General features: G+C 48.0%; 1 protein-coding gene across 1 annotated transcript in view; it reads left to right on the forward strand.

The window, feature by feature from the left end:
• Positions 1–22,549, forward strand: part of mgat5 (alpha-1,6-mannosylglycoprotein 6-beta-N-acetylglucosaminyltransferase) — a gene marked incomplete at both ends in the record, with an annotated part of 83,805 nt that overhangs the window by 55,159 nt on the left and 6,097 nt on the right. The window contains 2 exons of the mRNA XM_080526157.1: positions 5,673–5,806; positions 16,165–16,314. Coding sequence (XP_080382283.1) covers positions 5,673–5,806; positions 16,165–16,314 — 284 coding nt within the window. The remainder of the gene's footprint in view (positions 1–5,672; positions 5,807–16,164; positions 16,315–22,549) is intronic.

Consider the following 22,549-nt stretch of genomic DNA (forward strand, 5'->3'; position numbering starts at 1 on the left):
GGAATTAAAAGGTTATTCATCTTGGCCAGGTCTCCCTCGAAAAAAGAGCTTTTAATCTCAAGGGACCTCCTGGTTAAATAAAGGATAAATAAATAAATAAAACCACGAATCATAATAATAATAATAATAAAGCTTGGATTTATATAGCGCCTTTCATAAAACCCAAGGACGCTTTACAATTGTACAGGAAATGGTCAGACAGACAAAACAGAAAACAGTGATTAGGGGCCAAAGGCCTTGGTGAACAGATGGGTTTTGAGGGCTGATTTGAAGGAGTCCAGGGTGGGGGCGTTGCGGATCACTATGAGGAGAGAGTCATGTCAGCTTGAACCCCTTGGTTAGGGTCAGATTCTCCCAGTGTGAGATCAGAGGGACAGGAAACACCACAGTCCTCAGAGAAGACAGACAGGAAACACCACAGTCCTCAGAGAAGACAGACAGGAAACACCACAGTCCTCAGAGAAGACAGAGACAGGAAACACCACAGTCCTCAGAGAAGACAGAGACAGGAAGCACCACAGTCCTCAGAGAAGACAGACAGGAAACACCACAGTCCTCAGAGAAGACAGACAGGAAACACCACAGTCCTCAGAGAAGACAGACAGGAAACACCACAGTCCTCAGAGAAGACAGAGACAGGAAACACCACAGTCCTCAGAGAAGACAGAGACAGGAAACACCACAGTCCTCAGAGAAGACAGACAGGAAACACCACAGTCCTCAGAGAAGACAGACAGGAAACACCACAGTCCTCAGAGAAGACAGACAGGAAACACCACAGTCCTCAGAGAAGACAGACAGGAAACACCACAGCCCTCAGAGAAGACAGACAGGAAACACCACAGTCCTCAGAGAAGACAGACAGGAAACACCACAGTCCTCAGAGAAGACAGAGACAGGAAGCACCACAGTCCTCAGAGAAGACAGACAGGAAACACCACAGTCCTCAGAGAAGACAGACAGGAAACACCACAGTCCTCAGAGAAGACAGAGACAGGAAGCACCACAGTCCTCAGAGAAGACAGAGACAGGAAGCACCACAGTCCTCAGAGAAGACAGAGACAGGAAACACCACAGTCCTCAGAGAAGACAGAGACAGGAAGCACCACAGTCCTCAGAGAAGACAAGAGACAGGAAGCACCACAGTCCTCAGAGAAGACAGAGACAGGAAGCACCACAGTCCTCAGAGAAGACAGAGACAGGAAACACCACAGTCCTCAGAGAAGACAGACAGGAAACACCACAGTCCTCAGAGAAGACAGAGACAGGAAACACCACAGTCCTCAGAGAAGAAAGACAGGAAACACCACAGTCCTCAGAGAAGACAGAGACAGGAAACACCACAGTCCTCAGAGAAGACAGACAGGAAACACCACAGTCCTCAGAGAAGACAGAGACAGGAAACACCACAGTCCTCAGAGAAGACAGAGACAGGAAACACCACAGTCCTCAGAGTAGACAGACAGGAAACACCACAGTCCTCAGAGAAGACAGACAGGAAACACCACAGTCCTCAGAGAAGACAGAGACAGGAAACACCACAGTCCTCAGAGAAGACAGACAGGAAACACCACAGTCCTCAGTGAAGACAGACAGGAAACACCACAGTCCTCAGAGAAGACAGAGACAGGAAACACCACAGTCCTCAGAGAAGACAGACAGGAAACACCACAGTCCTCAGTGAAGACAGACAGGAAACACCACAGTCCTCAGAGAAGACAGACAGGAAACACCACAGTCCTCAGAGAAGACAGAGACAGGAAGCACCACAGTCCTCAGAGAAGACAGAGACAGGAAGCACCACAGTCCTCAGAGAAGACAGACAGGAAACACCACAGTCCTCAGAGAAGACAGAGACAGGAAACACCACAGTCCTCAGAGAAGACAGACAGGAAACACCACAGTCCTCAGAGAAGACAGAGGGACATCTCACAGGGACAGGGACTGTGTCAGGGGACATTCTGTCTCAGGGGACGATATTATGTTCATATACAGCTCTTTAGAGAAATGCCAAACTCAATACTTTCTCAAAACTGTCAATATTAATAAGGTGGATTTACTGCTTTCTTGTGTCCCTTCAAAAGCAAAATGTGTCACTCAGTCTCATGGTCTTCCTGTGGTAGTGGTGTCACGTAATGTTCTGTCATGGGTGCTGGGCTGTAACTCCAGGCTGTTTGCTGTGTCTAGTTGATTGGCAGCTCTAAGGGGAGGGGAGAGACACCTGCCAAGTGAGGTAAATGCTAAGCTTTAGTAACAAAACAGGTCCTGCCTTTTTTTCCATTGTGTCGGTGCATGGCTTGCCCCTTTTCACTCCTCCTCCTCCTCCTCCTCCTCCTCCTCCTCCTCCTCCTCCTCCTCCTCTCTCCATTGTGCTGAGTGGGTGTTTCCGTCTTCCCCTCAGACAAATCGGTCCTGGTGATGATGACTTAACTCACAGAAAGTAGTAAAGCTGTTGACCTTTGAACTTGACATTCCATTCCGTACCACACCACCTGACTGCTGAGCTTATGAATGGCCACGTTCTTTTCTGAGGGTGGTTATTAAATAGGTTGTTTGCTTTTCGGAGGGTGGTTATTAAGCAGGTTGTTTGCTTTCGTAATGCCTCTTTCTTTATTTTCCCACAGACACAATAGGTTGAGATTTTCAGTGAGGCGGCACACAAACACAAAAGTCCTCAGGATATATATTTATTTTTATAACGACTGCCAACGACTGGTCCTACTAGAGCTCAGTGCAGCTTTCGACACAATAGATCATGGACTCATGTTAGACAGACTTAACCCTTAGGGACTTAACACTTAGGCAGTGGGTAGGCATCTCGGGGAGCGCCTTAAACTGGTTGGCCTCCTACCTTAAAGAGAGAAGTTTCTCTGTGGCTGTTGGTCCTTTTAAATCTGACCCCACACCCCTTCCATGTGGTGTGCCACAGGGATCTGTGCTAGCGCCAATCCTCTATACATGCTCCCCTTAGGCCTCCTCATCAGCAAATGCAGGGGTATCTCTTATCACTGCTACGCAGATGACATCCAACTGTATGTCTCCTTTAAACCTGACAAACTGGAGAAACTCAGCATCCTTGAGAACTGGATGGGCAGCAATTTTCTCCAACTCAAAAACAGAAGTTCTGATTGTAGCTGCTGAAAACACTGCTTCTAGAGTAGCCACGCACTTGGGGTCCCTTAAAAGGCAATGTGCGCCCCCACCTAAGAAACCTGGGTGTTATATTTGATCAGTCTATGCATTTGGACAAGCATGTGAAATCTCTGACCCATACCTGTTTCTTTCACCTCAGAAATCGGTCCATTGTATCTCATGCTGAATTAGGAATGTCTGTTCATGCCTTTATCTCATCCAGACTTGACTACTGTAACTCGCTGTTTACCTGTCTCAACGAATCATCTGTGGCTCAACTTCAGCTGGTCCAGAACGCGGCTGCCAGGCTGCTCACCAGGTCTAAGAAATCATGCCACATCACCCCCAATCCTAGCATCTCTGCACTGGCTCCCGGTGCAACTCAGAATCCAGTTCAAAGTGCTAGTGTTCGCCTTCAGAGCCCTCCATGGCCAAGCCCCTGCCTACATCTCCCATCTCATCCACCCCTACTCATCCAGCCGGTCACTGAGGTCATCCGACCAGGAGCTCCTGGTCATACCCAGGACCAGACTGAAAACTAAAGGGGACAGAGCGTTTGAGGTGACGGCCCCAAGACTCTGGAACGCCCTCCCCCCTGACCTGAGAGCCGCTCTCTCAGAACGCATTTGTATACGCCAATTAAAGACTCACCTGTTTAGGCAGGCCGGTAGTCACCTATAGCCATCTTATGTTCCTGTTTATGTTCTGTTTATGTTGTCCCTGTGGGGTGTTCCTCCGTTTTTGTTTTTTTAATGTCTTTTGACGATGTCTGTTTTTGATGTAAAGCACCCTGTGCATTCGTGCTGTGAAGGGCGCTATAGAAATAAAGTTTGACTTACTTACTTTATTTCTCTTTCGTTGGTGCAATGTCGAGGAACCGAAGCCTAAGAATGTGCCTTTCTTATCCTTATATAATGGGATGTAACAATAAACTTATGTGGCCGAGAATTCCAGGCCACTCCTTACTGCGCTATCAGTAGAAGACAAAGAGCAAAGTGCAATGTCTGGTTTTGTTGTTGTTGTTGTTGTTGTTTCTTTATGCACTAGCATTGTTTCATAGAGCAGTCTACTCGTGTTAGAGGCCCACTCCTAAATCATAATTTGTCTGATGTTTCAGACCTCAAAAGGGATTTCATGTCGAGACGAGTCCATCTAGTGAGATGTAGGATTCATCTCTATAAAAACCCACTCCTAACCTACGCGTGAAAACATCCGATTCATTGATTTCAGAGTGGACGACTATCCGCTTTAACAAAATAAGTGTTTTGCAGGGTGTTTTCTCTCTATTTCCCCTCTGTAATATCTGGACACCACATATCCCTGACCGCCTTGCTGTGTTATTGAGTGCGTCCAGTCCAAGCCTGTGAAGCGAGACAGCTTCTTTTTTTCTTTTTTTTTCTTTCCAATTGCCTCATGGACTTCCACAAAATTACCCAAATCACATTATGTATTGATTGCCTGCTGCCGGGGGCCCGGTTGTGTCTTGTTTTCTGGCGGCTGATTGAAGCTGACTAGGCCTGGCGTCTTGGTATCGTCCAGCTGGACCCACAAACATCCCCTCAGGCAGCAAACTGTCACATCCACTCTCCCTGAGTGATGACAGAAGGTTCTACCCTCGCCATCCAACGCTGTTATTAGGGAAGGGTAGATTCCATTCACTTCTTACAAACGGGCACGGCCCACACACACCGTACAGTCAGTTAAACAACCCTCTCACAACATTGGCATGTCAATGCAGTCATCTGGTTTTTAAAAAAAAAAAAAAAAGGAAAGAAAAAAAGAATTGGTTTTTGGTGTAGGTGTTTCGGCGGTGCCGGTGGCGGCATATGGTGCTATATATGTTAGCGACTGCAACCTCCCTGAATCATGCTTTGTAGATGACAGGTTAACTGCTTGTTGTCTTAACACCCCCCTCGTCCCCCTCTCTTCCTGCCTGGGTGTAGATGGATGGCAGCTCCTCTCTCCGTCGCTCCGGCTCTTGGAGACTATGATTATCATGTCGCGTGTCCCTCCGTGATTTTTTCCTTTTCTCCGACACAGCGTCAGATTTACTGCGGCTCTGCAACATCGCTTGGCTCCCAGACCCAGCGGCAGTGTGCAACAGTGGTGTAAATCTCCACCCCCCCGAAAGAGCTACAAGGAGGCTCCGGGGCCGATCAACAGGACTCAGCAGCGTGTGCTTTAACTCACCAACTGCCAAATCATTCTGGAACACTCCACCACCTAAAGTGCCTAATGCTTTATGTGGTGTTTACCTAGCAACAACACTTTGATTTGCTACAAAATGAAGCGTCGTAATTGATGCATTTCTTGGTGAATTGAGTCACGCTTGGCACTCTAGGATGTTGACAATTTGAGCGACTTTATTCACCCTCGGCACTGAAAATGAGCTACTACCTCCCTTCCACCTCCCCCAACCTCTGATTGGTTATAGCCTAACCCTGGTGATTTCGGAAGAAATAGAACTAGTGTCATCCATAGTCATTGTGATCCCTTTAAAGCTGGTGATGCTAAGATGTCTGATGTGTTTTTTCTTGCAGCTCACACACCAGACAACAGCTTCCTGGGCTTCGTGGTGGAACAGCACCTGAACGCCAGCGACATCAGGTACATCGATGACATCAAGAGGCAGAACCAGTCGCTGGTCTACGGGAAGGTGGACAACTTCTGGAAGGTACGTTGCTCTCGCAGATATACTACACTCTTGTCAGCTCCTAAACAGTGGTTACCTTTCACCTTGTAATGCCACAGTATGTCTTGGTCTTGAACTGTCTTTGCGCGGTCCTCTGTGGCTCGGTTGGTAGAGCGTGGTTACTAAACAACACTTAGGCTGGTCGGTACCCGTGGTCTCATGGTCCTATCCCCTTGATCTCCTCAAAGCAGAACTCCGATCACTGAAGTCGCTCCAGCTTTGCTTCGCTCATCCCTCACAACATGAAAGCAGGAGCCCCACACAGAGGCCCCTAGTGAACTCACACACAGAGGCCCCTAGTGAACTCACACACAGAGGCCCCTAGTGAACTCACACACAGTACCCTGTAGGAACACAACACACCCAACTTCTCCCTTCCAAAGGGGGCTGCAGTGGAACACTTTGAAAAGGCTCTGGTAAAGTTGGGTAAGTTTTTAATGGAGACCCATACTGTATATAATCCTCCTTGTATGAGTCTGATTAGCTACTTCTTCTAAATGGTGGGATTCAATTCCGGCCTGAGATTTCCCCAGAGGTGTTCTAATGGATTCCGATTCATAGTCATACCCGTGCAGAGACGACACGCGATGTGGGATTATTTCAGCGAAGACAAAGAAAAGTTTAGAGATTGGAACTATGCCAGCCTTTTCTGGGGGGACATTGTTGCCATTCAACAGGTTGTTGGATTATTGTCTTTGTCTCGGGTGAGATTTAGCAGGTGTACTGTGGAGAAGAGGACTGTGGAACACTTTAATTCAACCACCTTTTGTCAAGTTGTTGACATTTGATCTGTTATCATCTGTTATCATCTGTGACCAACACACCCATCTGTCAGCAGGTCAAAGAGACAAGGAAAGAGATGGAAAGAGATGACGCCCTCCACAGCCCAACCTGACCAACCAGTTTAGGAGGGCATTGGTGCATATCTGCAATACAATGCATACAATACCTCATCAGGGTTATTTTCCAGTTTGGTAAATGGACTGCACTTATATAGCACCTTATTCCAAAGCGCTTTACAATGGCCTCTCATTCACCCATTCACACAATAGCGGCAAGCTACTATGCAAGGCGCCAGCCCGCCCATCGGGAGCAATTTGGGGTTCTGTGTCTTCTCATGATGGTTCAGAATTATATCATGATACTCACATGTTTCTTGGGCTGACCAAAAAATCGACTCAATTTAGATTAAATGCTGCTGACCGCACAGGTTGGTCCTATCCCTCGCTGACTAGTCTAGCAAGACAGTGGCTCTCATTATACACAAGTGAGTTCATGGGAACTAGACTAACGTCATTGTAAAAAAATGTCAACTTTTTATTTTGAAAAGCTGATTGTAGTTGTGTGTCCTGTAAAGCCTCACAGATCAGACAGCACGCATAACAGGCCCTGTCGCCTTGAACGCAGATCCAAGTTAACCTTGCAGTGTAATGTGCCGTGAGCTCTCTCTCTCTCTCTCTCTACCTTTCTCCCTCCCTCCGCCTGGTTTGCGGTTTAGTCTGGCTTTTAGAAGGCAGAGCACACAACTCCATCAGCCCGCTGTGAGAAAAACATTAAGAAGCTAATCAGACTCCCTGTTGTGTTCATTACCTCCTGCTTTTAATTAAACTGCCATTTTGGAGCGGCCTGGTAATGAATGTAATGAGAAGGCCCTCCCTCTCTCTCCTTCTACCTCTCTCTCCCTCCCTAATGGTGCGGGGGCAGGCGCCATGTCACTAAGACCTGGCCTCCGTGCCCTTGTAAATGGTTCCCAGGAACACAGCTTTACTCCCTAATATCTAAACTGTTTATTTATCACTCTGAGAGCTGGTCTCACCATGATAGCATCTAGGGATGGGCCGTGCAGAAATACAAGGCAGGTTTACAGATGCATAAGAGTATTTTATGTTGCTTGTCCTCTCACTGCGTCTCTGGTAGAGGCAGAGGCCCAGGAGGGAGGGTGTTAGCTGGGGTGGGTAGGTGGGTTGAGAGGGGGTGGGTGGAGGACTGAGACTGGTTGTGGGTGAGGGGGGCTTTGAGAGACACATTCTGCATGTTTCACAGGAACAAGGCATGGCAAGGCACATTTATTATTCAAATATTTGTATCTCTTTTTGCTTGTTTTTACATCACAAACAACAATGGTTCTCGACACTCCAGCCCAATAGAAATATACAAAAATACAGAATACAAAAATAGATTATCATTAGGCCATCATTTCGAGCAAACTGAATGAAAATATTGCTGCAATACCCCAAATTATCACTTCATGTAAACATGGCACGGCAAATGTATTTCTACAGCACATATTCATAGAACTTAATGTATACTCATGTATACTCATAGTTACATGAACACATGAGATAAAAATAACAATTAATAAAATGAGCCATCATCAAACAAGACCCTCAGCAGGGAGGGAATATCTCCTACCACAGTATGCAAAGGCATACCCCCGCGCCACTACCGCTCGCTAGGCCCCTATAAATCCCCCTCCGAAGGTGTGCGAATTGTGAGCCATTGTGCGAGGAGGACAGATTGATTATCTAGACGGAGTGGCTGGCAATTGCTGTGTCCAGATCCCACCGTCATATGGGGGAGATGTATCTGCCTTCTGAGTGGTATTAGATGTCATTAGAGGGAAGTGTGTCTACCGTCTGTCTGCAGACAGACCCTCCTACTTCCTTCACCGCAATCTTTAAATCATTTCACTCCCCACAGCTCTAATGAGAGATGTGCTTTTGTGCTGTCTGCAACCACTTCTCTTCTGTACATTATGACTCTCGTACCAGTAAACGTAATGTAAATGTCCGGTAATTCTCAATTAGAGCAATCTCATTATGTAACACGTTGGTTCTAAAGTTCAGGCGAGTTTTTTTTTCGACCTTCCTCTGGTGGTTGTAAAGTACTTTACGATGGCAGAAGTTCCTGTATTGAATCTGGCTGGACGTTAAGCTTTGCCTTGACTTTGTTGTTATCAAGTTTAACCTTTCAGCGATATGCAGTATCATATGGCAATAGCATTATAGCGTATAGAAATGCACTGTTGAGTTGTTATCAAGGTTCATATTCCTCCATGTCAACTGTCCGACCGAACATTTCATATCAGCAGTTAGCAGTGTTCTGTCCTGTGTAGGGCTGTTACGATTATTCGACGTCGTCGACGTCATCGACTACGTCAATACGTCGGTTAGCGTAATATGCGTCGGTTAGTCGTAAATAAACAAAATGGCGTTTTTTTTTTTTTTGCCTTTATTTTACCAGGCGAGACAATTAAGTGTATGAGTGAAAAATGGATAGCTACTAGCTAATGTTACACAAGCAATGTAGCTCACCACAGTTCGTATGTCTTGTCTTCTGGTGTTAGTAACGTTAGCTATGTAGCTGGCTAGCTACGGTAGCCTATTGTCATTGTGGTGCGAGCACCTACTGTACGTTATCTAGCTCGTAGCTCGCATGCTACGTTAGCATCAATTTAGCTAATCATAACATAGCAGCGAGAGTAACGTTAGCTAGCTATGTGTTGTGGTGATGGACAGACTTCTAAATGGCCATGTTGGCATTCAAGTTGGCTAAACATAGCAGTGAGGTGGAGACAAATACGTTTTTTTTTTGTTTGTTTTTTTAACAGTACAAAAATTATCGTTAGACTCATCGATAAATTAGTCGTTAGACTAACCGAATAATCGATAAAATAATCGCTAGATTAATCGTTAGAAAAATAGTCGTTTGGGACAGCACTAGTCCTGTGTTGTGTTGTGTTAAACACAGCAGCCCCCCCCCCCCCCCCCCCCCCCCAAAAAAAAGAGGCAACCTCTCAAGGAGCTGTTTCCATGGCAACCAACTTGAGCACACACAGAACCAGAACAAAGAGTGACTTTGCTCTTGTCTCCACACTCTGAAATGCCTGGGGTCTTCGAATCCGTTGTTGTTGGTTGTTGTTGTTGTTGTTGTTGGCGTTGGCTCTCTTCTGTGTGTGACTGAGGACAGAAAGATTTGAGAGGGTGAATACATGAGAGGGTTAGTGTATGTAAACAGAGAGAGAGAGAGAGCAAGAGAGATGGAGAGCAAGGGGGTGCGGGGGGTGGAGGGGGAGTTGAGAATGAGGGTGAGAGAAAGAGAGAGGGGCGAGGGGGGGGGTGGATTAAACCACAGGTCTCCTGGCTGGAGATCAGAGGACGTTGACGCCGGTGTTTGAGAAATGCTAATGCTGTCTGACAGCACCCACAGTCCCCGCTGCACAAAGATCCATCAGTGTAGCCCTGACACATCTCAATGGGCCGCCAGGGGGACGCTCACTCACACACACACACACTCACACAGCTGCCATACACACACAGCAGGGAAACACACACAGCAGAGAAACACACACACCACATAACACACAGCAGAGAAACACACACCACATACACACACAGCAGAGAAACACACACTGCAGAGAAACACACATACACACACACACCACATACACACAGCTGAGAAACACACACACACACACACACAGCAGAGAAACACACACACAAACACACATCTCATACACATCTCATACACACAGAAACATACAGACACACACACATACACACACACACACACAGCAAAGAAAAACACACACCACGTACACAGAGCAGAGAAACACACACACACACACGCACACACACACACACACACACACACACACAGGCTTTGAACAATCCCACAGATACACATTTTGCTCGCAGACCCAAACCCACTCGGCAACAGTGAAGAACATCCATATTAAATGTGTATAAATCAACATTTCTGACTGAAGCTCAGTTGTGCACACGCCAAGACAATACATCTAGAGATTCAAGGGGGCGTGATTAGCTGCAGTATTCACTACTTCCAGGTTTTTAATTGGACTCAATGAAGCCGAGCGTGAGTCTATTACAGATCGCCCCAGGAGACGTCGGTTACGTTCCCACACGGAGCGTCGGAGCATGCTCCCTCCCACCCTGCCTGTGTCTGCAGCGGTACCCAGACACACCCCTGTACTAGACTAGCACGTCTGCTGACCCTGGTGACCCAGACACACACCCCTGTACTAGACTAGCACGTCTGCTGACCCTGGTGACCCAGACACACACCCCTGTACTAGACTAGCATGTCTGCTGACCCTGGTGACCCAGACACACACCCCTGTACTAGACTAGCACGTCTGCTGCCCCTTGTCACCCAGACACACCCCTGTACTAGACTAGCACGTCTGCTGCCCCTGGTGACCCAGACACACCCCTGTACTAGACTAGCATGTCTGCTGACCCCTGGTCACCCAGACACACCCCTGTACTAGACTAGCACGTCTGCTGACCCTGGTGACCCAGACACACACCCCTGTACTAGACTAGCATGTCTGCTGACCCCTGGTCACCCAGACACACACCCCTGTACTAGACTAGCACGTCTGCTGACCCTGGTGACCCAGACACACACCCCTGTACTAGACTAGCATGTCTGCTGACCCTGGTCACCCAGACACACACCCCTGTACTAGACTAGCACGTCTGCTGACCCCTGGTCACCCAGACACACCCCTCTACTAGACTAGCATGTCTGCTGACCCTGGTCACCCAGACACACCCCTGTACTAGACTAGCACGTCTGCTGAGCCTGGTCACTCTGACTCACCCACATTACAATGTAAGCAATGGGATTAGCCAAGCATTTGTTTCTTCTTCTCTTGGCTCTTTCCTCTATATACACACTGACAGTGATATAAATGAACATGTTCAAACGTTTACTCTTCACTCTGTATGTTTACATTTTACGCCTTTCACCATTTAGACGCCTTTATCCAAAGAGACTTAACAACACAATGCTGTTTGAGTAAGTAGGTGGATCATCTGTCCCCATCAGTCATCTGGAAAAAGTCATCTCTGCTCAGGCCAGGGGCCACTGGCAGTCATAATGCTAGAAGAAGGAAGAATTATGATTATTTATTGATTTATTTTAAATGTATGTGTAAATCATTCTCATTTGAAGGCAACATTATGAATGAACACTGAGGACAATATAACAATGTTGCATGTTATTCACTTAATAGCATGGACAGCGCCACCTAGTGGACTCTGATACTATCGCACTGTATAATGGACATTATACACAACTTCAATGACTAATACCTTTGAACAGGGCAACCTCCAGATCACCAGATTAACCAGAAGTACATGATACAATATGAAGAAACACAGCTTCATATTACTCATCAAACAACTGATCTTCCATACTGGCTGATAACACATCTAAAGGAGGGTGTCTGGAGGGTTCATGGTGACACCAATACACACATACCGTCAGATAAAAGCTGAGAACATAACCTACTTCCTCATATCTCAAAGTTATTGTTTGATTTCATATCCGAAACTTTGGGAGTATAGAGCCAAAAGAAGAAGAAGAAAAAACGCTGTATGTCCCGGTCACAGTCCCAAGGACGCTGTACGTCCCCGTCCCAAGGGCACGCGTATGCCCTGGAAGGTACAGGACGTGCCGTTGTGGACGATAGCTCTGGAACATCGTTAACACTGGCTGGGCTTAGACCCAACGACCCGCCGTCCCTCTACAGGCCACACAGCAGAGAACACACAGACACACACACACACACACACACACACACACACACTCTTCATCCTGGCTCAGCCTGTCATGGAACTGACCCCCCTGCCTGATCTGCTCAGCCTTTACCTCACACACACAGCACTGGGCTATTAGCTGGAGGTGGAGGAGGGAGGGAGGGAGGGAGGGAGGGAGGGAGGGTGTGCGTGCGTGCGTGCGTGCGTGCTTGCGTGAGTGCGTGCGTTTCTCTGCTGTTTGATGCCGTCTACGTCTGTGTGAAGGATGCAGCGTCATTGTCAAGCGGAGTCATTGTGCATTCTTGCGCATTTGTTGTTGTTGTTGTTGCTGCTGCTGCTGCAGCGGTAGCTGCTGACTCCTGTCGGTCTTAATTTAGCACAACGCATCAGACGCCTCAGAGGCCTCAGGGGGTTGTGTGTCTGCAGAGCTTTCACTGTCATCCCTCACCTCTGACAGAAGGCACTAGTGACTGGTTTTTATTATTATTATTATTATTATTATTATTATTATTATTCCCCCACTCCCATAAAGACCAACGTTTGCGTCCCTGTGTGTGTGTGTGTGTGTGTGTGTGCCTGTGAGTGTGCCCTGCGCACATCTCTTTTTAAAAAATCCCATTCTCCATCTTAGCAACCGTCCTCTAACCCCCCCCCCCCCACACACACACACACACACACACCTATTGAGGGCCCTAAGCCCTCAGCGCAGCTCTCAGGAGGTAACGGATTAGAGAGTAGAGATTTCACCGTCTAATTACAGCGCTGCTCTGCACCTTCCATTCAGAGCCCAGTCTCTCTGCTGGGTCTCTAATTCTCCAATTACAGCAGGCCTAGCTGGAGGCATCTGATAGCGACCTCCCCCGAGGCTCCTGGCAACCGGCGGATGTAAGGCACACTCACAGGGCCTACGCCGACGCAGTCAGTCATTCAGCCTCAGCGCTGGAAGGCTCCAGATGAAAGGGCGCCGTGCTCGTTGAGAAAAACACCTGGTTGTTTTTTTTTCCGACGGTAGGGCCCCTGAGGGGAGAAACAGCCGGGGGTGCTGAGGGGCGATGATGATTGTTTTGTTTTTTGCAGCACTTATGTATGAGGGAATGACATTGTGTTCTATTGGAACGGTTCGGGGGCATTTAGCCAGACGCCTTTGATACAAAGCGACGACTTACAACATTTAATGCCTTTGTCTAAGTAAGTGAGTCATCGATCCGTCAGTCATCGCGAGAAAAAGTAATTATGCTAGGGCCAGGGGACCGTTGGCAGTGATAATGCTAGGAGAAGGAAGAATTATGTTGTTGTTTTTTTATGGACTATAGTTCTGGTAGGTAGGATCCTGTGGTTTTAGGATATTGTTCCCGATAAGCGACTGTTCAGATGATGGTTGGATAGTTTGGATAGTTTGGATAGTTTGCCAGATGTTCATCCAGGCTGACACAACCATGGTCAGTGTCTGCTGAGTGATGTTGTAGCGGGCATCAGTGAATTAGTAATGAGTTGTGCAGTTGGCCAGCCTACCTGTGCGTGTGCGTGTGCGTGTGCGTGTGTGTGTGTTGTGTGTGTTTATGCATGTGTCTACCTGCTGGGACGTCCTCCCCTGTGGATGAAAGCAGATGTTCCCGTCTCTCCTGCGTGGAGCTTCGGCTTAAACTGCGCCGAATCTCCTCTCCTCTCCTCTCCTCTCCTCTCCTGCCCTCCCCTCCCCTCCCCTCCCCTCCTCTCCTCTCCTCTCCTCTCCTCTCCCTTCCCCTCCCCTCCTCTCCTCTCCCTTCCCCTCCCCTCCTCTCATTTCCTCTCCTCTCCTCCCCTCTCCCCTCCCCTCCTCTCCTCCTCTCTCCTCCTCTCCTCTCCTCCAGCGGTCTATCATTAAGCTGGAGGCCTTAGAGCAGAGGGAACATCCAGCTTTCATCTGAAAGGTATCATTGAAATTGAAACATGAAATCTCAGCAGCACAGAGGATGTGCAAGTTACAGGAATGCTTTTGAAGCAGAAAGGATTAGGAAATTGGTTTATGCAGATTTACTTGAAACGTGTTTGTGCTGATTATATATCTTATATCAAGTCAGAATGTTGAATAAAACTTGTCAGGCCTTCCCGCCAGTACACATTTTTTTATGAGCGCTGTTTGCATCTCCCCTACAGCTTATAACGCCTGAGGATATTTGATGCAATATCCCGAAATGAAATTAAATCATTTAGGTGTGAAAGTTCACAGGAGGAAAATGTTGCAAATATTTACAGCCGAACCAAAGTGGTCTAATGAATATTTATCAAAATGACTTGACTAGCCTCAAACTAATTGCTGGGGACGTTATTTGATGTTTATTGACTTGGCATGGATTTCTGCCAGCTCAAAGTATGTTTCATTAAACAGTTTTGAATATTGGCTCCTTGGGGGAAAAAGTGGTGCGTCATCTCTGTGGAAAAATCATTTGAGTCACTCATCGCCTCTGCCTGCTGTAAGGCTAGGGTTAGACAGCTCTGTTTACCTGCCTTTGTTTGGAGACAAATCATGCATTACTTGACCCAACAGTGCACTTTCTCAAGTTGTTTTGTTCATCGGTTGACCCCTGACTTAACTCTCCCTAATTTTCTCCACAGAGAAAACATTGTTTTTATTGGCTTCAACCACCTCTCAGAATGTAATCGGCTGTCTTGTTGATGATCTGGTAGCAACTGGCATCTATCTCCACCCATGACTGGTCTTAACCATAGGCATTTACAGTATGACTGGTCTTAACCATTTACAGTATGAGGAACTGATAATAAAATAATAAATAATCGTTTTATTGCCATGCAATCAACTTGTCAGTCAGTTGTTGGAATGTGGTATGTTTTGCTCTAGGCACAGGGTCAGCCATAGTCGGCCCCTCTGGAGCAATTAGGGGTTAAGTGCCACGTTGCTCAAGGGCACATGCAGCTCTCTCCTGAGGCGGGGATCAAACCAGCGACCTTCCGATTGCTAGCCGGCCTCTCTAACCTCTAGGCTACCTACCACCCACCCCTGATCAGGGAGGAGGGAGCATTGTTTGTCATCTCTTTTTAAAAAAGACAACATTGTGTATTAGGGGGAGAGACCTAGATACTTTAACAATACTGTCCATCATCTCCAACCATGCACTGTAATAATCCTGTTACCAGAAGTAAGCAATTTACCATGAGAGGAAGGGGGTTGTGGAGATATTTACCACTGGTACAGGGTTGTGGCACGAGGCGAAGCCGAGTAGGAAAACCCTGTGCAGTGGTAAATGAGTCCACAACCCCCGCCCTCGAATGGTTAATTGCTTTTCTACAAAAGCTACCACATAATATAAAAAAATACACAGTTGTAACATTAAATTCATTTATTTACAATCATTAATCGTTTCAGAATACATACAGTATATCCTTCCGCCACATAATATAGTCCCATAAACAAGATCAACGATTGCATTGTAGGCTAGGCCACATTCACTTGCCTTTGAGCCAAAAACAAATCATAACCTAATTGTTAGCGAGATTCATAGTTATTGATACATTGCCTGAAAAGGTACAGTTATTGAAACAGTTATCCAAAGCAGGTGTTCTTAATCAGATTGATTGGGAGGCGCATTGATACTGGAAATGCGGTTGGAGCTGAACTGAAGGTTGTTGGGGTATTTACCACTGTTGCTAGCCAATCAGAATCCAGTATCCAAACATGCTGTTGTAGAACAAGTGTTTTTTCAGTTCCACTGAGTGGCACAGATTGTCACTATAGTAGCCTTCTCTCTGACCGCTGTGGTGTTGTTGTTGTTTCAGGATAAGAAGAAGTACCTGGACATCATCCACTCCTACACGGAGGTGCACGGCACGGTGCACGGGGCCAGCACGGTCCACCTGCCCAGCTACGTCAGGAACCACGGCATCCTGAGCGGCCGCGACCTCCAGTTCCTCCTCAGGGAGACCAAGGTCAGAACGCTGCCTCAGCCTGAGCACTATACACTATGCTAGACACTAGTCTGAGCACTATGCTAGACACTAGTCTGAGCACTATACTAGACACTAGTCTGAGCACTATGCTAGACACTAGTCTGAGCCTGAGCATTATTCTAGGGACATAGGGCCTAGACACTAGCCTGAGCTCTATACTAGGGACATAGGGCCTAGACACTAGTCTGAGCACTATACTAGGGACTTAGGGCCTAGACACTAGTCTGAGCACTATACTAGGGACATAGGGCCTAGACACTAGTCTGAGCACTATACTAGGGACTTAGGGCCTAGACACTAGTCTGAGCACTATACTAGGGACTTAGGGCCTAGACACTAGTCTGAGCTCTATACTAGGGACTTAGGGCCTAGACACTAGTCTGAGCTCTATACTAGGGACTTAGGGCCTAGACACTAGTCTGAGCTCTATACTAGGGACATAGGGCCTAGACACTAGTCTGAGTCTGAGCACTATACTAGGGACATAGGGCCTAGACACTAGTCTGAGTCTGAGCACTATACTAGGGACATAGGGCCTAGACACTAGTCTGAGTCTGAGCACTATACTAGGGACTTAGGGCCTAGACACTAGTCTGAGCACTATACTAGGGACATAGGGCCTAGACACTAGTCTGAGTCTGAGCACTATACTAGGGACATAGGGCCTAGACACTAGGGGTAGTGGTGGTCGTCGGGGTAGTGGTGGTCTAGTGGATAGTGAGTTGGACTTGTGATCGGAAGGTTGTGAGTTCAAATCCCGCCTGAAGCCACACCACTTCTAGTGTGCCCTTGGGTAAGGCACTTAGCCCTCAGTTACTCCAGGGGGAATGTCCCTGTAATTCGTAATTGTAAGTCGCTTTGGATAAAAGCGTCTGCTAAATGGCAACATTTTAAATTAAAATTAGACACTAGTCTGAGCCTGAGCACTATACTACGGACATAGGGCCTAGACACTAGTCTGAGTCTGAGCACTATACTATGTGCAATATGTAGCAATACACAGGAGGACTTCCGCCACATACAAATTAATGTAGACTCATAGGGCTTTACATAAAACATGAGATAAAATAACAATAAAAAAGTTTAAAAAAATAATTTAAAAAAAACGGGTCATCATATACAATTCTATAAAGTTAAAAGCCAAACAACAAACTAAGTAAGATACAGTAAAAAAATAAAAAAATAAAAATGTTCAGGTTTAAAATCAATAAGTAAAAACAAATCGATCAGTTCCAAAAAGCCTCAGAGCCTGCAGAACTCCCCAGTAGGCCTTAGGGCCCAGACACAGGCAGGACTGCACCACTAGTTTGCCCTTTAGCTAAATTGTATTTGAGGACATTTTGCCTTTTTCTACTCTGCTGGCATTTCCCTTTCCAGGATGGTTATCTGAGCGAGACTGCTATGAGCAGTTTAAGTGTCACAGAATTTTTTATTTATTTTTTCCTCAATGCGGGACACTTGGCAGGGAGATGGAAACGTGTGTGTGATGTCACTTCTGTGTGATGTCAGTCACGTTGCCGCCGGGCGAGAGTGGCAGGATCTCTCATCGCTTCCTGACTCACAGTGCTGTCCGTCAGCGGGCCTCAGTCAACGCCTCACACCAGAGCCCTCGCTCACGCACTGAACTGCCTCTCACTGACCTGCCTCTCACTGACCTCCCTCTCACTGACCTGCCTCTCACTGCCCTCCCTCTCACTGACCTCCCTCTCACTGACCTCCCTCTCACTGACCTCCCTCTCACTGACCTCCCTCTCACTGACCTCCCTCTCACTGACCTCCCTCTCACTGACCTCCCTCTCACTGACCTGCCTCTCACTGACCTTCCTCTCACTGACCTGCCTCTCACTGACCTGCCTCTCACTGACCTCCCTCTCACTGACCTTCCTCTCACTGACCTGCCTCTCACTGACCTGCCTCTCACTGACCTCCCTCTCACTGACCTCCCTCTCACTGACCTCCCTCTCACTGACCTCCCTCTCACTGACCTGCCTCTCACTGACCTCCCTCTCACTGACCTGCCTCTCACTGACCTCCCTCTCACTGACCTCCCTCTCACTGACCTCCCTCTCCCTGACCTCCCTCTCACTGACCTCCCTCTCACTGACCTGCCTCTCACTGACCTCCCTCTCACTGACCTCCCTCTCACTGACCTCCCTCTCACTGACCTCCCTCTCACTGACCTGCCTCTCACTGACCTCCCTCTCACTGACCTCCCTCTCACTGACCTCCCTCTCACTGACCTCCCTCTCACTGACCTCCCTCTCACTGACCTGCCTCTCACTGCCTCTCACTGACCTGCCTCTCACTGCCTCTCACTGACCTCCCTCTCACTGACCTCCCTCTCACTGACCTGCCTCTCACTGACCTCCCTCTCACTGACCTCCCTCTCACTGCCTCTCACTGACCTCCCTCTCACTGACCTCCCTCTCACTGACCTGCCTCTCACTGACCTCCCTCTCACTGACCTCCCTCTCACTGACCTGCCTCTCACTGACCTCCCTCTCACTGACCTCCCTCTCACTGACCTCCCTCTCACTGACCTGCCTCTCACTGACCTCCCTCTCACTGACCTCCCTCTCACTGCCTCTCACTGACCTCCCTCTCACTGACCTCCCTCTCACTGACCTGCCTCTCACTGACCTGCCTCTCACTGACCTCCCTCTCACTGACCTCCCTCTCACTGACCTCCCTCTCACTGACCTGCCTCTCACTGACCTGCCTCTCACTGACCTGCCTCTCACTGACCTCCCTCTCACTGACCTGCCTCTCACTGACCTGCCTCTCACTGACCTCCCTCTCACTGACCTGCCTCTCACTGACCTCCCTCTCACTGACCTGCCTCTCACTGACCTCCCTCTCACTGACCTGCCTCTCACTGACCTGCCTCTCACTGACCTGCCTCTCACTGACCTGCCTCTCACTGACCTGCCTCTCACTGACCTGCCTCTCACTGACCTCCCTCTCACTGACCTCCCTCTCACTGACCTGCCTCTCACTGACCTCCCTCTCACTGACCTGCCTCTCACTGACCTCCCTCTCACTGACCTGCCTCTCACTGACCTGCCTCTCACTGACCTGCCTCTCACTGACCTCCCTCTCCCTCCCTCTCACTGCCTGTCACTGCTACTCTGACTACTCAAGGCTGCCGTCCTCTACCCTTCCCTCTGCCCCCGAGGCCAATTTATGCCAGTTTATTTTTTATTTTATTTTTATTTTTAGTAGCTGTGTGTTTCTGCAAAGCCTGTCGACAGCAAAAACCCGTGAAGGTCGAACCTGCGAGCGTCTGCTCGGGGAAAGGGGAGGAGAGGAGAGGAGGAGCGGGAGCCTTTTCTGGATCACCTCATTACTCTGCGTACCGACGGATCCCAGGGGGAGTGGCAATTACTTCCCATGAAGCGAGACCGCCGGTCTGCAGAGTAGTTGTTGTTGTTGTTAACACGCAGAATATGCAAGGTGGTACCATGGTGTGCTCTACTCTGCTCCTGCCTCTTTTAAATAAGCCAATTTACCTGCTAACAGATTGCTTTAGCTAATTGCTCCCGCGAGGGTTTTTTAAAGTCCACCAAACGGGCGGGGTGGAAGGGACCGTTAAGTGTTGACGACGAGCAAAGCATCTTTGAGCTTTTCTCCTCCCCCCCGCTGGCGACGTTAAGAACTAAACTTAGGGGGGGAAACGTTTTTGGGCAAACCACAACAACAACAGCAGCGCCTTTTGTTCTATTTTTAAGATGTACTGTATGAATGAATGAATGAATGAATGGTCTTTATTGTCTCAAACGTTAGAAGTGAAGTCATTGAACAGCCGCTGCGTGTGTGTGAGTGTGTGTGTGTGTGTGCGTGTGAGTGTGCGTGTGTGTGTGTGTGTGTGTGTGTCCAAATGGATGTAATGCATACAAACACCTGTACATAGCTCGTCATGACCGTATTGTGGACATTGTGTCTGATACAGTACAAAACATCTTACCATCTAGCGCAGCTATGTACAAGCATGCCAGAGTGTTACCAGAGTGGTTTGGTTTTACCAATGACGTTTTTGCCAACATCCCAAATACACCTGATGTTGTCTTTGTTGACACCAGCCACAAGGAGGTGCTGATTGTAGAAGTAGGCTGCCCCTTTGACCTGTACATGGACCAGACTTTCCAGGACAAGTATATCAAATACCAACCACTACTTAGTACGATAACCAGCTTTGGGTACAAATGTAAATTCAGCATACTTGTATTTGGAAGTCTGGGCCATGTATATAAATGCACCATGAGGGGTCTGAGAATTGCTGCAATGTCTAAAAGAAAGGCTAAACAGGTTGCCAAATTTTGCTCTGTCTCAGCTATTATTGGCAGCTTGGCCGTGTGGAGAAGGAGGTGTTATGTGTACCCTTAAGTGTTCAGTGCTGCTTAGCCCCGAAATATTTGATTCCCTGTTTGTATAATATAATTTGTGGAACCAAATAAAGTATTCAAATGTGCGTGAGATGGAGTCTGAGATGCGGGCTCTGATGAAGCATAGAGGACCTCCTTGTCCCCAGACAGGGGTTGTACAGTACAGTACAGTTCTAAGGGCGGTTCAGTCAGAGTGGTGGTGTAAATGCTCTGGCCCGTTTTGTTGCCGTCTCGAGACAAGAACACTTTCATCAGAGAGAGAGACCCAGAGACTGATACAGACCAGCTACACACTCCTATGAGGAACAACACACACACACACACGCACGCTCTACCTCCTGCGCCACAGCCGCCGGTGGTTCAGTTCTACCACCGTGTCTCTCTAGTGAGAGAGAGAAGTCAACTTTGAACCCTTTTGTTAAGTATGCCACAGGAAGCCAAGCGCTTTGCATTCACCTATCCAGTAGGCAAACGAACCCCCTCTCCCCCCCACACACACACACACAGTCACACACTCTCTTTAAACACAGTCGCAGATGAGACTTCCTGTTCATCTGTTCCATCGGGAGCAAGCGGCCTCTCCCATGCATCATCTCTCCCGTATAAAATAATGAGTTCATTCCTCTCGGGGACTGTGGTTGGAGTACCGTACTTCAGTCCAAGGTCACAGCGTCATCACAGCTCCCGTCTCTTTTATATATCCGTGGCATTGCTTAAGTGGGATGTTGAAGCCCCTCCGCTGCTACAGATGGCCTGCTTTTCCCTCTGCCCTCCCCTCTCCATATGAGTTATCTCCTGTAATCCATATATCCATGGAAGCTAACTCCCCCCCCCCCCCCCCCCACGCTATTCTATCTGAGAGGAGCTCTATAAATAGCACCTGTTTCTCAGGGGCTGCAGGGCTGCAGTCTTCAACACGGCGCAGCGGCCGTCGCCTGCGTGAGCCTGCCGGCGGTGGTCAACCTCTGCTGCCCCCTGTTGACGGGAAGCTGGAAGGTGCAGGGCAGCGCAACCCCCCCACCGCTCCCTGTACACATGCGGAGAGAGGGAGTGCAGGGTAGAGAGTCGCAGGCTAGTGGGGGTTCAATTCCTGCTGGGACCATATAGACTGAAAAATGTATGCACTCACTGCAATGTCAGTCGCTTTGGATAAAAGCGTCAGCTAAATGCTGTATATATATATACGTATATATGTACTACACTATATACTATATATATATACTGTATATATTATGATGCATGATGGCCTGCTCTACTGTGCTGAGTGCAGGGTAGTGTAGTACAGTCATAGTGGAGGGTAGTGTAGTACAGTCATAGTGGAGGGTAGTGTAGTACAGTCATAGTGGAGGGTAGTGTAGTACAGTCATAGTGGAGGGTAGTGTGGTAGTCATAGTGGAGGGTAGTGTAGTACAGTCATAGTGGAGGGTAGTGTAGTACAGTCATAGTGGAGGGTAGTGTAGTACAGTCATAGTGGAGGGTAGTGTAGTACAGTCATAGTGGAGGGTAGTGTAGTACAGTCATAGTGGAGGGTAGTGTGGTAGTCATAGTGGAGGGTAGTGTAGTACAGTCATAGTGGAGGGTAGTGTAGTACAGTCATAGTGGAGGGTAGTGTAGTACAGTCATAGTGGAGGGTAGTGTAGTACAGTCATAGTGGAGGGTAGTGTAGTACAGTCATAGTGGAGGGTAGTGTAGTACAGTCATAGTGGAGGGTAGTGTAGTACAGTCATAGTGGAGGGTAGTGTGGTAGTCATAGTGGAGGGTAGTGTAGTACAGTCATAGTGGAGGGTAGTGTAGTACAGTCATAGTGGAGGGTAGTGTAGTACAGTCATAGT

Source organism: Nansenia antarctica (assembly GCF_963989245.1).
Source record: "Nansenia antarctica genome assembly, chromosome: 3".
Classification (NCBI taxonomy): Eukaryota; Metazoa; Chordata; class Actinopteri; order Argentiniformes; family Microstomatidae; genus Nansenia; species Nansenia antarctica.